This window comes from Callorhinus ursinus, unplaced genomic scaffold (genome assembly GCF_003265705.2).
Source record: "Callorhinus ursinus isolate GAN/ISIS: 27379988/994484 unplaced genomic scaffold, GSC_fseal_2.0 scaffold16, whole genome shotgun sequence".
Taxonomy (NCBI): Eukaryota; Metazoa; Chordata; class Mammalia; order Carnivora; family Otariidae; genus Callorhinus; species Callorhinus ursinus.
The window spans coordinates 16,928,573-16,949,428 of NW_027397078.1; the positions used below are offsets into that span (position 1 = coordinate 16,928,573).

General features: G+C 36.9%; 1 protein-coding gene across 2 annotated transcripts in view; it reads left to right on the top strand.

Moving 5' to 3' along the window:
- Positions 1–20,856, top strand: part of DMD (dystrophin) — a 2,222,747-nt gene that overhangs the window by 1,674,242 nt on the left and 527,649 nt on the right. For both annotated transcript variants that reach the window (XM_073901937.1, XM_025857655.2), the window contains exon 53: positions 6,346–6,557. In XM_073901937.1, coding sequence (XP_073758038.1) covers positions 6,346–6,557 — 212 coding nt within the window. The remainder of the gene's footprint in view (positions 1–6,345; positions 6,558–20,856) is intronic.

Genomic DNA, 20,856 nt, shown 5'->3' on the forward strand with positions numbered 1-20,856 from the left:
CATTTTCCAGTAGAGGGGAATTTGGGTAGTTTCCAGTTAGGGAAAGCTTCCAATTTAGTACATGTCTTTTGGCCAATACATGTATGTATTTGTCTTGGATGTATACCTGGGAGTGGAATACCCGTCAAATAATATTTTAAATATACCTGAAAAGTTGACTGTTTAAAGAAATCTTATGGTGAATCCTTTTGTAAGGGAAATAATCTCTCCATAAGTTCTTCTCTGCAAAATGGATTCTTCCATATGTGTATTTATTTCACAAGGGTTGATACATTTGTTTACTATCTTTCTAGTATTCATCTCTTCGTACTTTGTTAATAACAATATGATATTTTATTGTTATTAGCCTCTGAAGCTCATATGTTTTAAAATTTGAAAATGCCCATAAAAATGTCCTTATCTGAAATATACATATACTCTTCTATATTACACCATCTCAGATTTAATTAAAAAGACAGACTGAGGCAAAAAGGCATGCCAAGAGATTCTCTCTGATCTACAGTTTATTTTAAGGATATTAGAGAAAGAAAGATCATTGATTCTTTTTGGCTCACAAGAATCCCCCTCACATACCAACATACATTTTAATTTATGGATTTTTATCAGATGAGACTATTCTACTAGTAAATATGATATTGAAGATGTTCTATACCAAAAAAATACGGTTGTGGCAGAGGCATTAAATCAGAAACAAAGGATGCCCAAAAAATATTTGTTTGCTTAAAAGAGAGATCATGAAGAATGAGAGGGAAATATGCAATTTTTTTAAGTTTTTATTTTAATTCCAATTAGTTAGCATACAGTGTTATATTAGTTTCAGGTGTACAATATAGTAATACAACATTTCCATATATTACCCAGTGCTCATCACTACAAGTGCACTCCTTAATCCCCATCACCTCTTTAACCCATCCCCCCACCCCTTCCTGTCCAGTAACTGTCAGATTGTTCTTTATAATTAAGAGTCTGTTTCTTGCTTTGTCTCTCTTATTTTTTCCCTTTGCTTGTTTTTTTCTGTTCCTTAAATTCCACATATGAGTGAAATCATATGATATTTGTCTTTCTTGACTGACTTACTTCACTTAGCATTATACTCTCTAGATCCCTCCATATCATTGCAAATGGCAAGATTTAATTCCTTTTTTATAGCTGAGTGATATTCCATTTTGTGTGTGTATAGATAGATAGATAGATAGATAGATAGATAGATAGATAGATATACATACCTCTTCTTTATCCATTCATCAGTCAGTGGACACTTGGGCTGCTTCCATATTTTGGCTATTGTAAATAATGCTGCTATAAACATAGGGGTGCATGTATCCCTTTGAATTAGTGTTTTTGTATCCTTTGGGTGAATACCCAGCAGTGCCATTGCTGGATCATAAGGGAGTTCTAATTTTAACTTTTTGAGGAACCTCCACACTGTTTTCCAGAGTGGTCGCATCACTCTGCATTCCCACCAACAGTGCATGAGTGTTCCTTTTTCTCTGTATCTTCACCCACACCTGTTGTTTCTTGTGTTGTTGATTTTAGCCATTCTGACAGGTGTGAGGTGCTATCTCAGTGTAGTTTTGATTTGCATTTTCATGATGATGAGTGACGATGAGCATAATTCTTAAACCAGTGTTCAACTTATGTAAACTTGAAATGCAGTAAAGAGAGAGTGACTCCTTTTAAAGAAGAAAGACTCAAGGTCCTGGGCAAGGGTTAACTTTGGAAGTGGCGTTTTTACATCATTATAAAAAGGAAGCATGGATAATTAAAATAGTCTACATGTACAATTCATTTGACAGGCAGTTATTGAAAAGTACACCAGGCACCAAGCACTGGGCTGTGCACTAAGGTTTTTTTGGGTTTTTTTTTAATGACTAGAATTCTAACTTTGACCAGCTTCCCCCAGAAGATGACCTTGAAACAATGACTTGAGTGGAAGTGTTTTACTTGTAAGCTGATCCCAGGAAGTACCAGTAAGAGAGTGACACAGCAAAAAGGGAAAGAAGCCAATAGTTGAGCCAATTATCGAGCAGGTTATTGCTGTGGGCAATTTGAGTTCAACCCTGATGAGTGGACTCTGGGAGACAGTGAAAACTGCACCTCACCGTTGTCACCCACAAAGGGTAATTATCTTCCAACTCTCATTTATCATTGGCTCATTCATTTGTCAATCCCTTACAGTAAGATTTCCCCCATGCCACTAAAATTACTTTCTGTATGGTCCTGAGGGAATTCCATGTGGTCAAAGCCAATGGATACTTTTGGCATGGCTTTGGGGAGTCTGACTATTTGGGTCCACGTGTTGGCTCTCCCACTCACTAACTGTATGACCTTATGTCGATTCTTTACTGAAGTCTGTTTCTTCCTCTGTTCAATGAGAAGTAGCAACAACAGCAGCATAAACAATGATACCTACCTCATAAGATCATCATGATGATTAAATGAATTAACACTCATACAGAACTTAAAACCGTGCTTTAAGCAGTGTAGGTATTCAAATAAATGTTAATTATCATGATTTTTATTATCTGGCATGACGTTTATATGGCTTTTAAAAGTGTTAACCACTCTTGGGTTTTTGCAATTCTTTCTTGTCCATGTTTTTATGAAAGTACACTTTCCAGGCATTCCTCCTACCTCTCTAGCCATTCATTCATCTTATTGGCTACTTTTGCTTCATTCTGTCTTTATGTGTTGTATTTTCCAGGACTTGATCTTTACCCCTGTGTTCTGTTCAATCTACATACCATGTCAATGAGAATGCATCCACATTGAGGTCTTCATTACTTCTCTGTAGTAATTTCTAATCCTGGATTCCTCTCTCTCCCCAGATACATGGCTGTGCCATTGCACCTTCAGTCCATGTGACTAAAATGATAATCCTTTGTAGATGATCCTCAAAACCTTCCACTGAATAGGTCCGAGATTGAACTCATTATCTTTTCCCTGGAACTGTTCATCTTCATTCTTTAAGATAACAAGCTTTATCTAACAGGCACCAACCAGAAGCCAGGAAATCTGTCTTGACTCCTTTGTTTCACCACAGCTTAGCATAATGCCTGGTATCTAGTAGATGGTAAATAAAATGGTGACCGTCAGACTGGATTAATGGATTGATGGGTAGAGGTCCTTGGAGGGGTAGATGGATTGTTGAGTGAGTCTGTAGCCTGCAATTTTATTTAGTTAAGTATTATCTGATGATCAGTTGAAGGTCAGGGATGAGAAAGCATGCCCTTAGTGGGATACATACACCAATGAACCAGTTTTCCTTGCTACATTACATACACATGACCCCTTTGGGATGAAAACTTTTACCGTTGTGACTGAACAAGCATTCAAATGGTATATTTGTCTGAAATAATGATCTGGGCTATGAAAGTTTCCTCCTTTTGCCACAATGAAGAGATACATAGACATATAATAGGAAAAACTATCTTAATTTTTTTCTCCTATGATGGCCTTTTTAAATATAAAGATTATGTCTACACTATTGAAATAAACTATAAGATGTATGAAATACTCACTGGCATGAATGCAAATGGCTTACAATGTTTATATCAAAAATACTAGGCATTTAAAAAAGTTTGCTAGCATAATGTCACTAATCAAGGCTGATTAATGCAAAAACAAATTGGAATCAGAGACTTTTTAAGGAAAGCCAATTTTGTTATTTTCATATACGTGTAGTATATAAAAATAGGCTAAGAAAAAAATGGTGCCAACTATGCATAATAAAGTAGCCAGCCATGATAAGTTGAAAAAATGGTTTGTAATTGGAATATCAGTTATTTCTATGACTGATGGAGAATTATTTCAGAATATGTAAAGACATATTTTAAACAGCTTTCTTATAATAGCATTTACACTATTAATTTTGTAAACTAAAGATTAAACAGAAGACTAATTAATAACTGTAAATCTCACCTATAGTAGGTGTCGCACTACCCTGTGAGGCAATAACAATGAAACAAACAAACAAAAAAGAAGGGCGCTCGGAGATTATAGAGAGAGACTGACATTTAAACAAATGTTTAAATGTTTAAACACATGTTAACCTAAGTTGGAATATAACATGCTGACTGGTTTTGTAACACCAAACAAATACCCAAAGAGAAATGAACCCGATAAAAACAGTCATTTATGATGAGCACCACTCACCTGGTTTTACCTATTCTAGGTATCAGATTCTTGATTTCATGTCACAATCACTAGTCTTCTAGAGTTTGTCTAGTTCTCATGCTTATTTACAGAAAATCTCAAGTACTTCTTTAGCTCCTGAGTTATCTTAACTTTATGGGGTCAACACTAGAATTAATTAAGAAGGACTAAACTTAACGTCATGAAGGACAATTTTACAGTACTGTGCTGTGTACATGTTATTTATCTATCCAAAGCCCCTCTTGGCCCTTCTCTTCTTTGGTCTCTACTCTGAGGGGCTGATGTGTGTCATCACTGGGCTCCTGTGCCCTCTGGCTTCCAGTTGGTTTACCCACCAGGGAGACTTGGTAGGAGAGAGAGGACAAAGTGAGATCAGAATATTTATTCTCCTGGTTCCTTCTGGTGAAGTTGCCTCAGGCCAATGGTGTCCCTTGGCAAAAGTTACTGCACTTCTCAAGGTGGTTTCTCCTCGTGATGCTCAGCTTCTGGCGACTTTCCCCTCCCCTGATTTCCTGGCTCTTGATGTAGTAACGGCGCCACTGCCACAAGGCCCAATTTCTTGTATTATCCTGTACAATTATAAAATTATAACCATGGATTAAAATTTAATGATTTTTAATGTAAATTTACTAAAAGAAAACTATGTTTAAGCTGAAATGAACGGTAGACTTTTCAGCCAAAGTAGAGATTAGAGGAAAACTGATGGCTACTATCAATCTTAAAATTAATTGTGTTTAATCCAGAAATCTTTGGTGATTTTCCTACACCTGGATTATGTTGTAATTTGTTCCTTTATAAATAAGTCTCTCGGATTATCCAGGCCAGATCACAAAAGAAAATGTATGTCAAGCTAAAATATTCCAGAGAACAGTGGGGAGACATTGAATGGTTTAAATAAGGGAGTGGGGCGATCAGATTTATATTAATTACTACTCTCTCTGTAGTGTGAAAATTACATTACAAAACAGAGACCTGAGACAGAGGGGCCGTAGAGTCTACTGCAGACATGTAGGCAAAAATGATAGAGCTTTGCCGTGGGAATATGTGAAAAGTGGGAAGGAGTTCTGTATGAGAGAACTTAGTATCCAATTATATATAGTATTCATTGAGACCTCGGGAAAAATCTAGAATGTCTGTCAGGTTTTGCTTAAGGGATAAAGTTGATAGGGGTTTTATTACTTATTTTCCAGGACATTATTTCTATTTTATGAAATCAGCTTAAAGAAAAGGTAATGTGGTCCTTAAAAGAAAAAAACAATGTGGTCATGTTTATTTTTAACATACTAAAATAAAGTACTTCAGAGCAGAATTCATAGGGCATCTCCATCTTTGACTCACAATGATACCAAAAAATGGCCTCAGTATAAGCCTGTCTTACTTACAGAATACAACCAGTATGAATTCTTAGGTATTGTTACAAGTGACATTTCCAGTGGCCTATCTGCTCTTGGGTTGCCCCAGAAGAAGACCAGAGCATGTGGTTTATTTGGGAGTTGAGGGAGTGAGCAAGTAAGAAAGGCAGGGCAGTCAATAAAGGATGGTGCATTATCAAGCAGGTTACTTCTGTGGGCCACTGGAGCTTCATCCCACTAGGAGAACTCTGGAACCCTTGTAAAATAAATGCTCCCCAGTGAAGTGAATAAATGCTCCCTGGCATGAAGGGGGCTAAAATATTCATACCCCAGTATGTGCCATCAGTCCTTGGTTACAGGCTGCTCCTGGGAGGTGGGGTGGTGGGAATCATTGATTCCCTGGTATGTCTAGCCTGCCACTTAGGTGGCAAAACAAATTGTTTGTGGTACCACAAATCCTTCAATGAATGAATTGCCAATGATAGTATCAGAAGTCAGGTTGTTGGGCACTGAAGCGGTAAGGGCAAGGGGATTCAGGCATTCTGCTCTAGTACTTTTCTAAAAGATTATTCATATTTGGCTCTGGGGATTGAGAATAGACACAGTTAAAATTTTACATACACTACTGATGTTCTCGGTCACCTTGAGGAAGATAACTTAACCTCATGTTTGCCCTTGGAAAAAGTAAGGAATTCTATTGTCCATTATCCTAGCTGTAACGCGATGAACAATTTTTTTAAATAAATAATAAAGTGAGATCATCTTTGAAGGTTAAATTTCAGATGTCTTCTCCCAGCTAGCATTTACTCCTATATATTTATTTTTCCTTCTATTCCAGTTGAAAGAATTCAGAATCAGTGGGATGAAGTGCAGGAACACCTTCAGAACCGGAGGCAGCAGTTGAACGAAATGTTAAAGGATTCAACACAATGGCTGGAAGCTAAAGAAGAGGCTGAGCAGGTGTTGGGACAGGCCAGAGCCAAGCTCGAGTCATGGAAGGAGGCTCCCTACACAATGGATGCAATCCAAAAGAAAATCACAGAAACCAAGGTTGGTATCACAGATATATTCTTAATATAAAATACCAGTTATACTGGATAAAATTATAACCATGGATTAAAATTTAATGATTTTTAATGTAAATTTATTAAAAGAAAACTACATTTAAGCTAAAATGAACAATGGACTTTTCAGCCAAAGTAGAGATTAGAGGAAAACTGATGGCTACCATCAATCTTAAAATTAATTTTGTTTAATCCAGATATCATAGACTGGTTCTCACATTGCACCATCTTTTGAGATCACTTCATAGTTGATATACACAATTGTGTGGTAGCATAAAGTCAGTCATTTGGGATTAATTCCTTCCTAGAAAAAGTAACGGGTCTGCTCCTTCCTAAGTAGGGCCCTGAATGGAGAAGTGTCTTCTCACTTTCTTCTCCAGGTCTTTGACCTTCAAATCAATTTCTCTACTTCTTTCTCTTCCTTCTCTTCTTCTTCATCTTTTCCCCAAAAACTCCATCATATATCTGTCCCCTTCAGAGTCTAGAACTCGTCGTGATAAAAGAAAGAGAAAAGAAAAAGGAAATAATACTTGTTTACTATGTTCTATCAAGCATCATGCCTGGTGCCTTACATGCTTTTAATTCTTTCAAACCTCATATTTATGGATCAGTTGGGAAAGACCTTAAATGCTAAGCGGGGAAGTAATGCAGTTAAGAACTTGATTAGATTGAATTTTTTATTAAAACCCTCTATACTTTTTTTTTTTTTTTCTGGTGGAAAAAGGCCTCCTGCTAAACAATTGTCTGAATCACAAATTAGCTATGTCATCTAAGAAAAAAGACCTTATATTGTGGTTTTCTTGGATGAAGTGACTTCCATTTCTAAATGAGTCAGTGTTTAGGCTGTGCTGAGCTACGTGGCATATGTATTTATGCTAGGTTTATTTGAAAAATAAACCCTGAAATCTCAATAGTTTAATATAATAAAGATGAATTCCCTGGTTGTATCATACTCCAGTGGAGGTTGAAGAGCCCTTCCTGGGAGCTCTCTCATAAATAGTGACTTGAGGAATCCAGGCTTTTCCAATTTTGTGATACTATCATCTTAAATTCATGGCTGACCACAGTCACTGCAAGAGAGTAAGAGAGAACGTGGCCAGTTTATCCATGGGGTTCTGTGGATAGGCCTGGAGATTATGTACATCACTTCCACCCACCTCCCATTGACCAGAACATGTTCCCAATTTAACATAAGGAAGAGCAAATAGGAATAGTGAGCAAATGAGCTTTTAGCCAGCCTCGGCCATAGCTACTTCTCCAAAGGACCTGCGTTGCTATGAGGACGAGATTTTTGTTCGTATGACAAGAATGTTAGAAAGTCACATAGGATTTTACAGACTCATCATTACCTCTGTTGGAAGCAGTTATTTCCTTCACAAGATACTTGTTGCCACTAGGATTTTCTCCTTTGGATTAACATAGAAGGCATAGGAATTTCTTTTTTCTTTTTTTAAGATTTTATTTATTTATTTGACAGAGACAGAGGTAGTGAGAGCAGGAACACAAGCAGCGGGAATGGGAGAGGGAGAAGCAGCACCCCCTCCCCGAGCAGGAAGCCCGATGTGGGACTCAATCCCAGGACCCTGGGATCATGACCCAAGCCTAAGGCAGACGCTCAACGACTGAGCCACCCAGTCACCCGGCATAGGAATTTCTAATGATGATGTTCCCAGTTCCTCAGTTTGACTATGGGAAAGATAGAATTCATGCAGCTGTTCTTGAAGGCTCTGGTCTTATCCATAAGGTACTCAGTATGTTATGCCATTTCTTTTTACTGTCCAAAAACTGAGGATTCTATGAATCTAGCAGATCTTAGAAGAAAGTGATTAACTGGTGGAGAGGAATTAACAGGGGAAAAGAGTTTGGGCTGGACACTTGAGTTAGAAGAAGGGAAGGAGAGATGAGAGGCATTTGTGATAAATTTGATAAGGGCAAGAAGACTCTGCAAGCTGGCACATGAGAAATCTTAAAACCTGTAAGAATCTTAAAGTGATGGCAAGAATGATTAGGGTTTTATAGCCCTTAGAAAAGCAAGGGTCTTTTAATAAGAGATGAAAAGAAGGGCAAAAGAAAATATGAAAGGATAAAATGAAACAATTTCATCATCAAAACAAGTCATATGTTTTAAACACCTAAAACAAAGACAAGATAGTATTATAATTGCTATCCTTGTCACACTTTCAAAATAAAGAAATGTTTTTCAATTGTCAGTCTAAAACTACATCATAAAAGTGGCTCAGCCATTATCTATAGAAACTGATGTTTTTGTGTTATATGTTATATGTTAGGAATTCAACTATATATATAATTGCACTTTCAGTGTATGTTCATTGTATAAAGAAGACCAAAGCTGTAATTTTCCCATCCATTTCCTAAATGACATACGGTAAAGCTAAAAGTAATCCAAATGCTAATACTAACATTTAGCAAGTACTTGCTAATTGTCAAAAATTGTGCTAATCATTTTACATATATTGGCTTGTTTCACCTCTCAGGAATCTTCCATGAAAACTATTATTGTTCACAGTTTACAGGTGAGAAAATTGAAGCCTAGAGAAGTTCAGAAACTCCTCTTAAAAATCATAGTTAGGATGTGAATGCATAGCAGTCACTCTTGTAGATGACTTCACAGATTTTCTCTTCTACCCATTGTGTTCTATGTGGCTAAAACAAATCAAGAATACAACTGTGAAGATCAGAAAGTGAGACAACTGTAATTATGAATTGACAAATAAGATCATATTACTGATAAGCCAACAGGTGGGAAATGAAAACGATCAAACAGTATACTGGGGAGAGGTTTTCATATTCTGTTTTACTATGAAAAACTAAAAAGATAATTGCAAATTATATCCCCTTTTTTAATGAAACTACAATGTTTAATTTGTTCTAAAAGTCAGGGAGCATATAAAATGGAGATCTGGACTTTATGTCTAATATGTTATCACTACTGAGCGGTAATAGCTGGCTTATCACTTAACAATTTTCTTTTATGAAGAAAGGGTGAAAATAGACATAAAGAGGCATTGGATAATTTGAGCAGGATCTCCTTGCTCCATAAATTCTTTCCAGGTCTCCGTGCCTAAGATTAGCAAAAGAGCTGGTGAGCCTCATAAGGCGGTCATCAGGCTGTGTCCATGGAGATGGAGGTGGAGAGCTGTGATTAAAGCAGCCAGCCTCCCTTGAAGCAGTGTCACTGATGACTACCCTCACCATCACAGTGAAATGGCTCCAAAGGCAAGCGCCAGTAGTAAGATACTCTTGGAAAATCTAAGCCAGTCATCGCACCTGAACTAAAGAAAAATTCATCTGCAATTCTTATATTTTTATGATTCATCATTGCTCATCTTTGTAATCTCTTCCATTTCATATCTATGTATTTTCATTGTCCTCATTATGGAGAAAAAATTTTGAATTCTGACTTTAAACTTAGTATCCTTAGATAAATACTTACAGATTGTTGGTTTATAACTTTTGATAATTATCATCTTAAATTCTTTACACTCTCTCATTAAGTTGCACCCTTAACCATTTCCTTACTGATTGGACATTCAGACAGCCTCCTCCTCTTGGTTAAAAAAAGTAGCAGAGGAAAAATGGGGACAACAAGCCCGTTGTTGAGGAGAGGAATCAAATCTGAGGTAGCATCCAGGGACAGTCCATCTTGAAAGCATGGTCAGGCTGGAAGGAGATGGCAACAAAAGAGTCTTGATTTATCAAAAGAACAAGCTATAGATAGCCCATCATGTTGATGGTTAATGAGCAGGTCATTAAGAGATGCCCATAATATATGTAGTTTCTTTCCTATATAACCCATAATGTGAGGAAGTAGCTGATTCTGTTAACCACACGGCTTCATTTGATCTTCTCCATGGCCCTAGTAAAACAATAATGTTTTTTTGAGATGGAAAGACAGATGTTAGGGAAAAATCATACAGAATTTCCATTTTAATCAAACTCCCTGCCAATAAGCTATGACAGAATCCTATGAGAGATGATGCCATTTAACTTTCATAAGAAGTAAGATGGTGTGACATTGGCACCTAAAATTGCCAGCAACGGTCATCATGGGATTTATTTTATTCGGCAGAATCTTGGTTGACTTCACAACCTGTTCCCCAGGCTATTAAGATTGGTCCAAACTTGGCAATGAATTCTTTGGAAAAATTATTTCTTGATGATTTTAAGCTTTCTTTTCCAGTATCAAGAGAGATTTACCCAGCCTCAGAGTTTTCATTTATTTTTTCCCCTTTCAGCTTTTGAAAGAAAAATTCCTTTTTTGTCTGCTTTGTGATTGCTTTTGTGTCAAATTCAGCATAAAAGCTTTTCAAACGTGACAGCATTAGCTGTTTTGTGCTTGGCTGAGCTAAGAGTACATGAATTCAATACACAAGTGAAATCTTGTTTGAGCTTAGCTGATTTGGCTCTATAATACTTAAAACTATCTGAGGCGAGAAATCCAATAATTTATCAAATTATTAAATAAAAATTTCCAAGGCTGCAAAATATCTGTGTCTTGAAGACATTCTTTAGGGAGCTTGAAAGATAGATATGTTGTAATCATGTAATTAATTTAAAAAGTTGAACTTGTTACATATAGTAAATACAGTAGGTATTCTAGGATCTCAAATTATTTTACTAGGAAAGAAGCTAATGGAGAACTTTTTCAAATATGGAAGTAGAACATTGTACTTTTAATTATTTGGGGGGATGGGTGGTATTAGATCATATCCTTATCTGCCATAAGGATATGCATAGTAGTGGAAGCTGAATTCTTCTCCCACATATTTTATTTACTTTTTGACTTGCACAAAATTAAATCAGCAAATTGATTCGCACCGGTAGTTTGAGGTTTGGATTTCTGATACTGTAATGAAAAACATCAGAAATCTTCTTGCCGGGACCTGCCATTTCTTCATGCATTTTCTTTATTCCCTTTTGTTCTCCCCTAAAGCTTCCACATGATTAAGGAGAAAGAATCAATAACCTAATCATACTTTTCCTCCCAAAGTATGTATGAAGCTATTAAACTTATCAAAGCATACAACCAGAGTGCTTCCTACATCACTGATAGAACAGAGGAAGTAATGGGCTAGTTTCCCCAGGTACCGTTATACTATATAAATATTTAATGCACAGTCACCAAGACTTGAATAGCATTATGCTCTGATTACACCATATTTTGCCTTGTTTCCTTTTCATAGTTTAACTTATATCATGCTCAAAAATATAATGTAGCAGAGCGCCTGGGTGGCTCAGTCGGTAAGTGTCTGCCTTTGGCTCAGGTCACGAACCCGAGGTCCTGGGATCAAGCCCTGCATCGGGCTCCCTGCTCAGCGAGAAGTCTGCTTCTCCCTCTCCCACTCTCTCTGCTTGTGTTCCCTCTCTCGCTGTGTCTCCCTCTCTCTCTCTGGCAAATAAATAAATAAAATCTTAAAAAAAAAAACATAATGTAGCAACTCTGTAAACATACTCCTCCATAAAAGCAACAAATTGCAAAAATTGTCAAAATTGCCTTTTCTGAACTCTGGAAATTAACCAAAGGTTGACAGCATTTTATAAATTGCTGAACTTCAGTAAGAACAGCAGGGTTTGGGATGCCTGGGTGACTCATTCAGTTAAGCAGCTGCCTTTGGCCCAGGTCATGGTCCCGGGGTCCTGGGATCGAGTCCCACATCAGGCTCCTTGCTCAGCGGGGAGCCTGCTTCTCCCTCTCCCTCTGCTTGTGCTCTCTCTGTCAAATAAAAAAGAAAGAAAAGAAAAAGAACAGCAGGGTTTGAGGCTTTTTAACTTGGCCTATTCTATCACTTTCTCCCAGCTCCATAGTAACTTTGAGAATCAGAGCCTTACAGCCATCAGAGAGGGAAAACCAGGATTGGAGTTCCTCAGAAAGACACATTTCGTTCCCAGGGCTTTATTACTATTTGACCTGTCTTGCAGCTCCCTAGAACAAACCTGTACACAAGGCCTTATCATTCATTATTTGACCTGACTTTGCACTAACTCCCAGAGAAAGCCCTATCCCCAGAATGTCTATCCAAAACAATCAGCAGCATTGTTTAAATAGTAACTGCCTGAGGCTCTGATACCAGTTGAGATAATCATGGTCTAGAGAAAAACTGAAAAGGAAGATCTGGGGAATGAGATATCCTCAGAGGTCTTTGAAAAGCTCTGACATATTCCTGGGGGATCTACAAGGCTACATGCATGCCTTGCCAAATAGAGACTATCAATAAAGAGATATAAATTATGAACAGGAATCAAATAGAGATTCTGGAGTTAAAAGTATAATAATTAAAATGAAGTTTTTACTAGAGGAGCTCAGCATCAGATCTGAGCGGGCAGAAGAGTCAGTGAACATGGTCAATTCCTAATCCACACCAAGGAAAAGGGAGAAGAGAAGAATTAAGAAAAATACAGTAAGCAAAAACTGACAGAATTGAGGAGAGAAAGAAACAGTTCAACAAGAACAAAGACTTCCATACCCTACTTTTAATAATGGATAAACTGGACAGAAAATCAACAAGGAAATGGGAGACTTGGAAAAACAATATGAACTAGCAAGGCCGAACAGTCATGCAAAGAACACTCCACTCAATAATAACAGAGTATACATTCTTCTCAATTGCACATGGAATATTCTCCAGGATAGACCATATGCTAGGTCATAAAACAAGTCTTAATACATTTAAAAGGATTTCAGTCATATAATGTACATAATATAGATTCTCTAACCATAATTAAATGAAATTAAAAATAACAAAAGTAAATTTAGGAAATTCACAAATACAAGAAAATGATGCAGTACATTATTAAACAACCAATAGGTCAAAAAAAAAATCACAGAAGAAACGCAAAAATACTTTGAGATGAATGGATATAAAAACACAATATACTGGAACTTATAAGATGCAACTAATGCATATTGAGAGCAAAATTTATAGCTATAAATACCTGTATTAAAAAAGAAGAATGATCTCAGGGCGCATGGGTGGCTCCGTTGGTTAAGCGACTGACTCTTGATTTCTGCTCAGGTTATGATCTCAGGGTTGTGAGAGGGAGCCCCATGTCAGCTTCGTGCTGGGCATGGAGCCTGCTTAAGATTCTCTCTCGCTCCCTCTGCCTCTCCACCCTACATCTCTAAAAAAAAAAAAAAAAAAAGAAGAAGAAGAACGATCTCAAATAAGTAACCCAATCTTCTACCTCAAGTAATTAGAAAAAGAAAATTAAACCTAAAGCAAGCAGAAAGAAGTACCAAACATTAGAGTGAAATCAATGAAACAGAGGAAATAAAAGTGAGAAAAAAATCAAAAGAATTAAAATTTAGTTATTGAAAAGATCAACAATATTGACAACACTTTAGTTGGACTGACTTAAGAAGGAAGAGAGAGAAGGCTCAAATTACTAATCTTAAAAATGAAAGAGGATACACCACTACCAACCTTATAGAAATAAAAAGGATTATAAGAGGATATTATGAATGGGAGAAATAAGCAATATGAATAGACCTATAACAAGTGTAGAAATTGAATCAGTAATTTTAAAACTTTTCCCAAGAAAAGACCCAGGCCCAGATGGCTTCACTAGTGAATTTTGCCAAATGTTTAAAGATGAATTAATAGCAGCCTTTCACAAACTCTTCCAAAACATGGAAGAGAAAAGAATATTTCCCAACCAAAGTTATGACAGGAAAAAAAAAAAAACCACAAACCAATATAAAACTACCTCATGAATATAGACTCAAAAAGCCTTAAGAAAAATACTATCAAACCTAATACAGCAACATATTGAAAGGATTATATACCATAATCAAGTGAAGTTTATTCCAGGAATACAAGGTTAGCTTAACATACAAAATTGAATCAACATACAGATTTTCCTTGACTTATGATGGGGTTATGTCTCAATAAACTTACCATAAGTTGAAAATACCATAAGCCAGAAATGCATTTAATACACCTAACGTACCAAACATTATAGCTTAGCTAGCCCACCTTAAATGTGCTCAGAACACTTACATTAGTCTATAGTTAGGCAAAATCATCTAACACAAAGCCTGTTTTATAATAAAATGTTGAATATCTCTTGTAATTTATTGACTACTGTACTGAAAGTGAAAAACAGAGCAGTTATATGAGTACAGAATGGTTGTAAGTGTATCAGTGCTTACTCCTCATGATAACATGGCTGACTGGGAGCTGCAGTTTACTGCCACTGCCCAGCATCATGAAAGAGTATCATACTGCATATCATTAGTCTTGGAAAAGATCAAAATTCAAAATTTGAAATATGCTTTCCACTGAATATGTTTCACACCATTGTTAAGTGAAAAAAAAATCCTAAGTCAAACCATCATCATAAGTGGGGGCTTTCTATAATGTGTTATAGCAATAGAATAAATGACAAAACCCATGTGGTCATCTCAGTAGTTGTAGAAAAAGCATTTGACAAAGTCCAAACCCTTTCATGAAAAAAAAAAAAACCCACACTCAACAAATTAGAAATAAAAGGTATTGTAGGTTGAATAGTGTCTCCTTAAAAATGTGTTGAAGGCCCAACCCCTGGTACTTGTGAATGTGTCCTTATTTGGACATAGGGTCATTGCAGATGTGATCAAGTTAAGATGAGGTCATACTGGAGTAGGCTGGGTTCTTAATCAAATATGACTGGTGTCCTTATAAGGGGAGGAAAAGAGGCATACATGGAGAGAAGAATGCCATGTGAAGACCGTCACCGTAGGGAAAACACCAGGTGACAACAAAAGCAGAGATGAAAGTGTTACCACTGTAAGACAAGAAACAGCGAGGACTGTCAGGTACCATCAGAAGTTAGGAAGAGGTGAGGTAAGATTGTTCCTTATGGGTTTTACATGGACTGTAGCCTGCTGACACCTGGACTCCAGAACTGTGAGAAAATACATTTTGTCATTTTAAGCCACCCGGTTTGTGATACTTTGTTTTGAGAAGTCCTAGAAAAATAATACAGAAGGAAAATTCTTCAACCTGATAAAGGGCATCTAAGCAAAGCCTACAACTAACATCACAGTAAAAGACTGAATGATTTCACCTATGATCAGGAACAAGGTAAGGATGGCTGCCCTCACCATTTCTATTTACCACTATACTAGAAGTTCAGGCCATGGCAACTAGGCAAGAAAAATAGATAAAAGGCATCCAGATTGGAAAGGAAAAAATAAAACTATCCATTTGCAGATGACATGATCTTGTATACAGAAAATCCTAAGGAATACACTAAAAGAGTACTAGAACAAATAAATTCAGCAAGTTTGCAGATTATAAGATAAAAATGCATAAATCCATTGCTTTCCTATACACAAGCAATGAATAATCTGAAAAATGAAATTCAGAAAACTATTCCATTTATAATGGCATCAAAAATAAAATATTTAGGAATAAAAGAAATGCAAGACTTTTATACAACCAACGATAAAGCACTGTTGAATGAAATTACAGAAGATCTAAATAAATGGAAAAAACATCCCGTGTTCCCAGATCAAAAGACTTAATATTATTAAGATAACAATATCCACAAATTGATCTATAGACTCTATGCAATCCTCATCAAAATTCTAGCTGGTCTTTCTGCAGAAATAGACTAGTGGATCCTGAAATATATACTGAAATGCAAGGGACAAAGAATAGCCAAAACAACCTTGAAAAACAAAGTTAGAGGACTCACAATTCCCAATTTGAAAACATATTACAAAGCTACTGTAATCAAGACAATATGGTGCTGGCAAGAAGATAGAAAGATAGATCGATGATGAAGAAAGGATGCTGTACTTTGTCAAATGCTTTTTCTGCATCTATTGAGAGGATCATATGGTTCTTTTGCTTTCTTTTATTAATGTATTGTGTCACATTGATTGATTTGCAGAGGTTGAACCAACCTTGCAGCCCAGGAATAAATCCCACTTGGTCGTGGTGAATAATCCTTTTAATGTACCGTTGGATCCTACTGGCTAGTATTTTGGTCAGAATTTTTGCATCCATGTTCATCAAGGATATTGGTGTGTAGTTCTCCTTTTTGATGCGGTCTTTGTCTGGTTTGGGGATCAAGGTAATGGTGGCTTCATAGAACAACTTTGGAAGTTTTCCTTCCATTTCTATTTTTTGGAAAAGTTTCAGAAAAATAGGTATTAATTCTTCTTTAAATGTTTGGTAGAATTCCCCTGGGAAGCCATCTGGCCCTGGGCTCTTGTTTGTTGGGAGATTTTTGATGACTGCTTCAATTTCCTTAGTGGTTATAGGTCTGTTCAGGTTTTCTATTTCTTCCTGGTTCAGTTTTGGTAGTTGATACATCTCTAGGAATGCATCCATTTCTTGCAGATTATTTAATTTCCTGGCATATAGTTGCTCATAATATGTTCTTATAATTGTATTTCTTTGGTGTTGGTTGTGATCTCTCCTCTTTCATGATTTTATTTATTTGGGTCATTTCTCTTTTCTTTTTGATCAGTCTGTCCAGGGGTTTATCAATCTTGTTAATTCTTTCAAAGAACCAGCTCGTGCTTTCATTGATCTGTTCTACTGTTCTTTTGGTTTCTATTTCATTGCTTTCTGCTCTGATCTTTATTATTTCTCTTCTCCTGCTGGGTTTAGGCTTCATTTGCTGTTCTTTCTCCAGCTCCTTTAGGTGTAGGGTTAGATTGTATATGTGAGACCTTTCTTGTTGCTTGAGAAAGGCTTGTGTTGCTACATACATTCCTCTTAGGACCACCTTTTCTTCATCTCAAAGATTTTGAACAGTTGTATTTTCATTTTCATTGGTTTCCATGAATTTTTTTAATTCTTCTTTAATTTCCTGGTTGACCCATTCATTCTTTAGTAGGATTCTCTTTAGCCTCCATGTATTTGAGTTCTTTCCGACTTTCCTCTTGTGACTGAGTTCTAGTTTCAAAGCATTGTGGTCCGAAAATATTCAGGGAATGATCCCAGTCTTTTGGTACTGGCTGAGACCTGATTTGTGACCTAGAATGTGATCTATTCTGGAGAATGTTTCATAGGCACTAGAGAAGAACGTGTATTCTGTTGCTGTGGGATGGAATGTTCCGAATATATCTGTGAAGTCCATCTGGTCCAGTGTGTCATTTAAAGTTTTTATTTCCTTGTTGATCTTTTGCTTAGATGATCTGTCCATTTCAGTGAGGAGGGTGTTAAAGCCCCCCACTATTATTGTATTTTTGTCGATGTGTTTCTTTGCTTTTGTTATTAATTGCCTTATATAATTGGCTGCTCCCATGTTAGGGGCATAGATATTTACAATTGTTAGATCTTCTTGTGGGATAAACCCTTTAAGTAGGATATAGTGTCCTTCCTCATCTCTTATTTTAGTCTTCGGTTTAAAATCTAATTTGTCTGATACAAGGATTGCCACCCCAGCTTTCTTTTGTTGTTCATTAGCATGGTAAATGGTTTTTCACCCCCTCACTTTCAATCTGGGGGTGTCTTTGGGTCTACAATGAGTCTCTTGCAGACAGCATATCGATGGGTCTTGTTTTTTTATCCAATCTGATAGCCTGTGTCTTTTGATTGGGGCATTTAGCCCATTTACGTTCAGGGTAACTATTGAAAGATATGAATTTAGTGCCATTGTATTGCCTGTAAGGTGACTGTTACTGTATACTGTCTGTGTTCCTTTCTGGTCTATGTTGCTTTTAGGCTCTCTCTTTCCTTAGAGGACCCCTTTCAATATTTCTTGGAGGGCTGTTTTGGTGTTCACAAATTCCTTTAGTTTTTATTTGTCCTGGAAGCTTTTTATATCTCCTTCTATTTTCAATGAGAGCCTAGCTGGATATAGTATTCTTGGCTGCATATTTTTCTCATTTAGTGCTCTGAATATATCACGCCAGTCCTTTCTGGCCTGCCAGGTCTCTTGTGGATAGGTCTGTTGCCAATCTAATGTTTCTACCATTGTAGGTTACAGATCTCTTCTCCCAAGCTGTTTTCAGGATTTTCTCTTTGTCTCTGAGACTCGCAAGTTTTACTATTAGATGTCGGGCTGTTGAACTATTTTTATTGATTTTGAGAGGGGTTCTCTGTGCCTCCTGGATTTTGATGCCTGTTTCCTTCCCCAAATTAGGGAAGTTCTGTGCTATAATTTGCTCCAATATACCTTCTGCCCCTCTCTCTCTTTCTTCTTATTCTGTTCTGTTCTGTTCTATTCTATTCTATTCTATTCTATTCTATTCTATTCTATTCTTCTTATTCTTCTCCCAGTTATTCTAATATTGTTTTGTCTTATGGTATCACTTATCTCTCGAATTCTGCCCTCGTGACCCAGTAGTTGTTTATCTCTCTTTTTCTCAGCTTCTTTATTTTCCATCATTTGGTCTTCTATATCACTAATTCTCTCTTCTGCCTCATTTATCCTAGCAGTTAGAGCCTCCATTTTTTTATTGCACCTCATTAATAGCCTTTTGGATTTCGAATTGGTTAAAACTCTTCAGAGTATAGGGATAGAGGGTGCATACCTCAATATCATAAAAGCCATCTATTAAAAACCCACAGCAAATATCATTCTCAATGGAGAAAAACTGAGAGCTTTCCCCCTAAGGTGGGGAATGCGGCAGGGATGTCCACTATCACCACTGCTTTTCAGCATAGTATTAGAAGTCCTAGCCACAGCAATCAGACAACAAAAAGAAATAAAAGGCATCCAAATCGGCAAAGAAGAAGTCAAACTCTCACTCTTTGCAGATGATATACTTTAATTTGGAAAACCCAAAAGACTAGACCCCAAAACTTCTAGAACTCATATAGGAATTCAGTAAAGTGGCAGGATATAAAATTAATACACAGAAATCAGTGGCATTCCTATACACAAACAAGACAGAAGAAAGAGAAATTAAGGAGTCGTTCACATTTACAATTGCACCCAAAACCATAAGACACCTAGGAATAAATCTAATCAAAGAGGCAAATAATCTGTACTCAGAAAACTATAAAATACTCATGAAAGAAATTGAGGAAGACACAAAGAAATGGAAAAACATTCCTTGCTCACCAATTGGAAGAACAAATATTGTGAAGACGTCAATGCTACCTAGAGCAATCTACACATTTAATGCAATCCCTATCAAAATACCATCCACTTTTCTCAAAGAAATGGAACAAATAATCCTAAAATTTGTATGGAACCAGAAAAGACCCCGAATAGCGAGAGGAATATTGAAAAAGAAAAGCAAAGCTGGTGGCATCACAATTCCGGACTTCAAGCTCTATTACAAAGCTGTCATCATCAAGAGAGTATGGTACTGGCACAAAAACAGACACATAGATCAGTGGAACAGAATAGAGAGCCCAGAAATGGACCCTCAACTCTGTGGTCAACTAATCTTTGACAAGGCAGAAAAGAATGTCCAATGGAAAAAAAAGTCTCTTCAACAAATGGTGTTAGGAAAATTGGACAGTCACATGCAGAAGAATGAAACTGGACCATTTCCTTACACCACATACAAAAATAGACTCAAAATGGTTGAAAGACCTAAATGTGAGACAGGAGTCCATCAAAATCCTAGAGGAGAACACAGGCACCAACCTCTTCAACCACAGCCTGAGCAACTTCTCCCTAGAAACATTGCCAAAGGCAAGGGAAGCAAGGACAAAAATGAACTATTGGGACTTCATTAAGATAAAAAGCTTTTGCACAGCCAAAGAAACAGTCAACAAAACCAAAAGACAACCGACAGAATGGGAGAAGATATTTGCAAATGACATATCAGATAAAGGGCTAGTATCCAAAATCTATAAAGAACTTATCAAACTCAACACCCAGAGAGCAAATGATCCAATCAAGAAATGGGCAGAAGACATGAACAGACATTTTTCCAAAGAAGGCATCCAAATGGCCAACAGACACATGAAAAAGTGCTCAACATTGCTCAGCATCAGGGAAATCCAACTCAAAACCTCAATGAGATACCACCTCACACCAGTCAGAATGGCTAAAATTAACAAGTCAAGAAACGACAGATGTTGGCGGGGATGTGGAGAAAGGGGAAACCTACTACACTGTGGGTGGGAATGCAAGCTGGTGCAGCCACTCTGGAAAACAGTATGGAGGTTCCTCAAAAAGTAGAAAATAGAGCTACCGTACAACCCAGCAATTGCACTACTGGGTATTTACCCCAAAGATACAAATGTAGGGACCCAAAGGGGTATGTGCACCCCGATGTTTATAGTAGCAATGTCCAAAATAGCGAAACTGTGGAAAGAGCCAAGATGTCCATCGACAGATGAATGGATAAAGAAGAGGTGGTATGT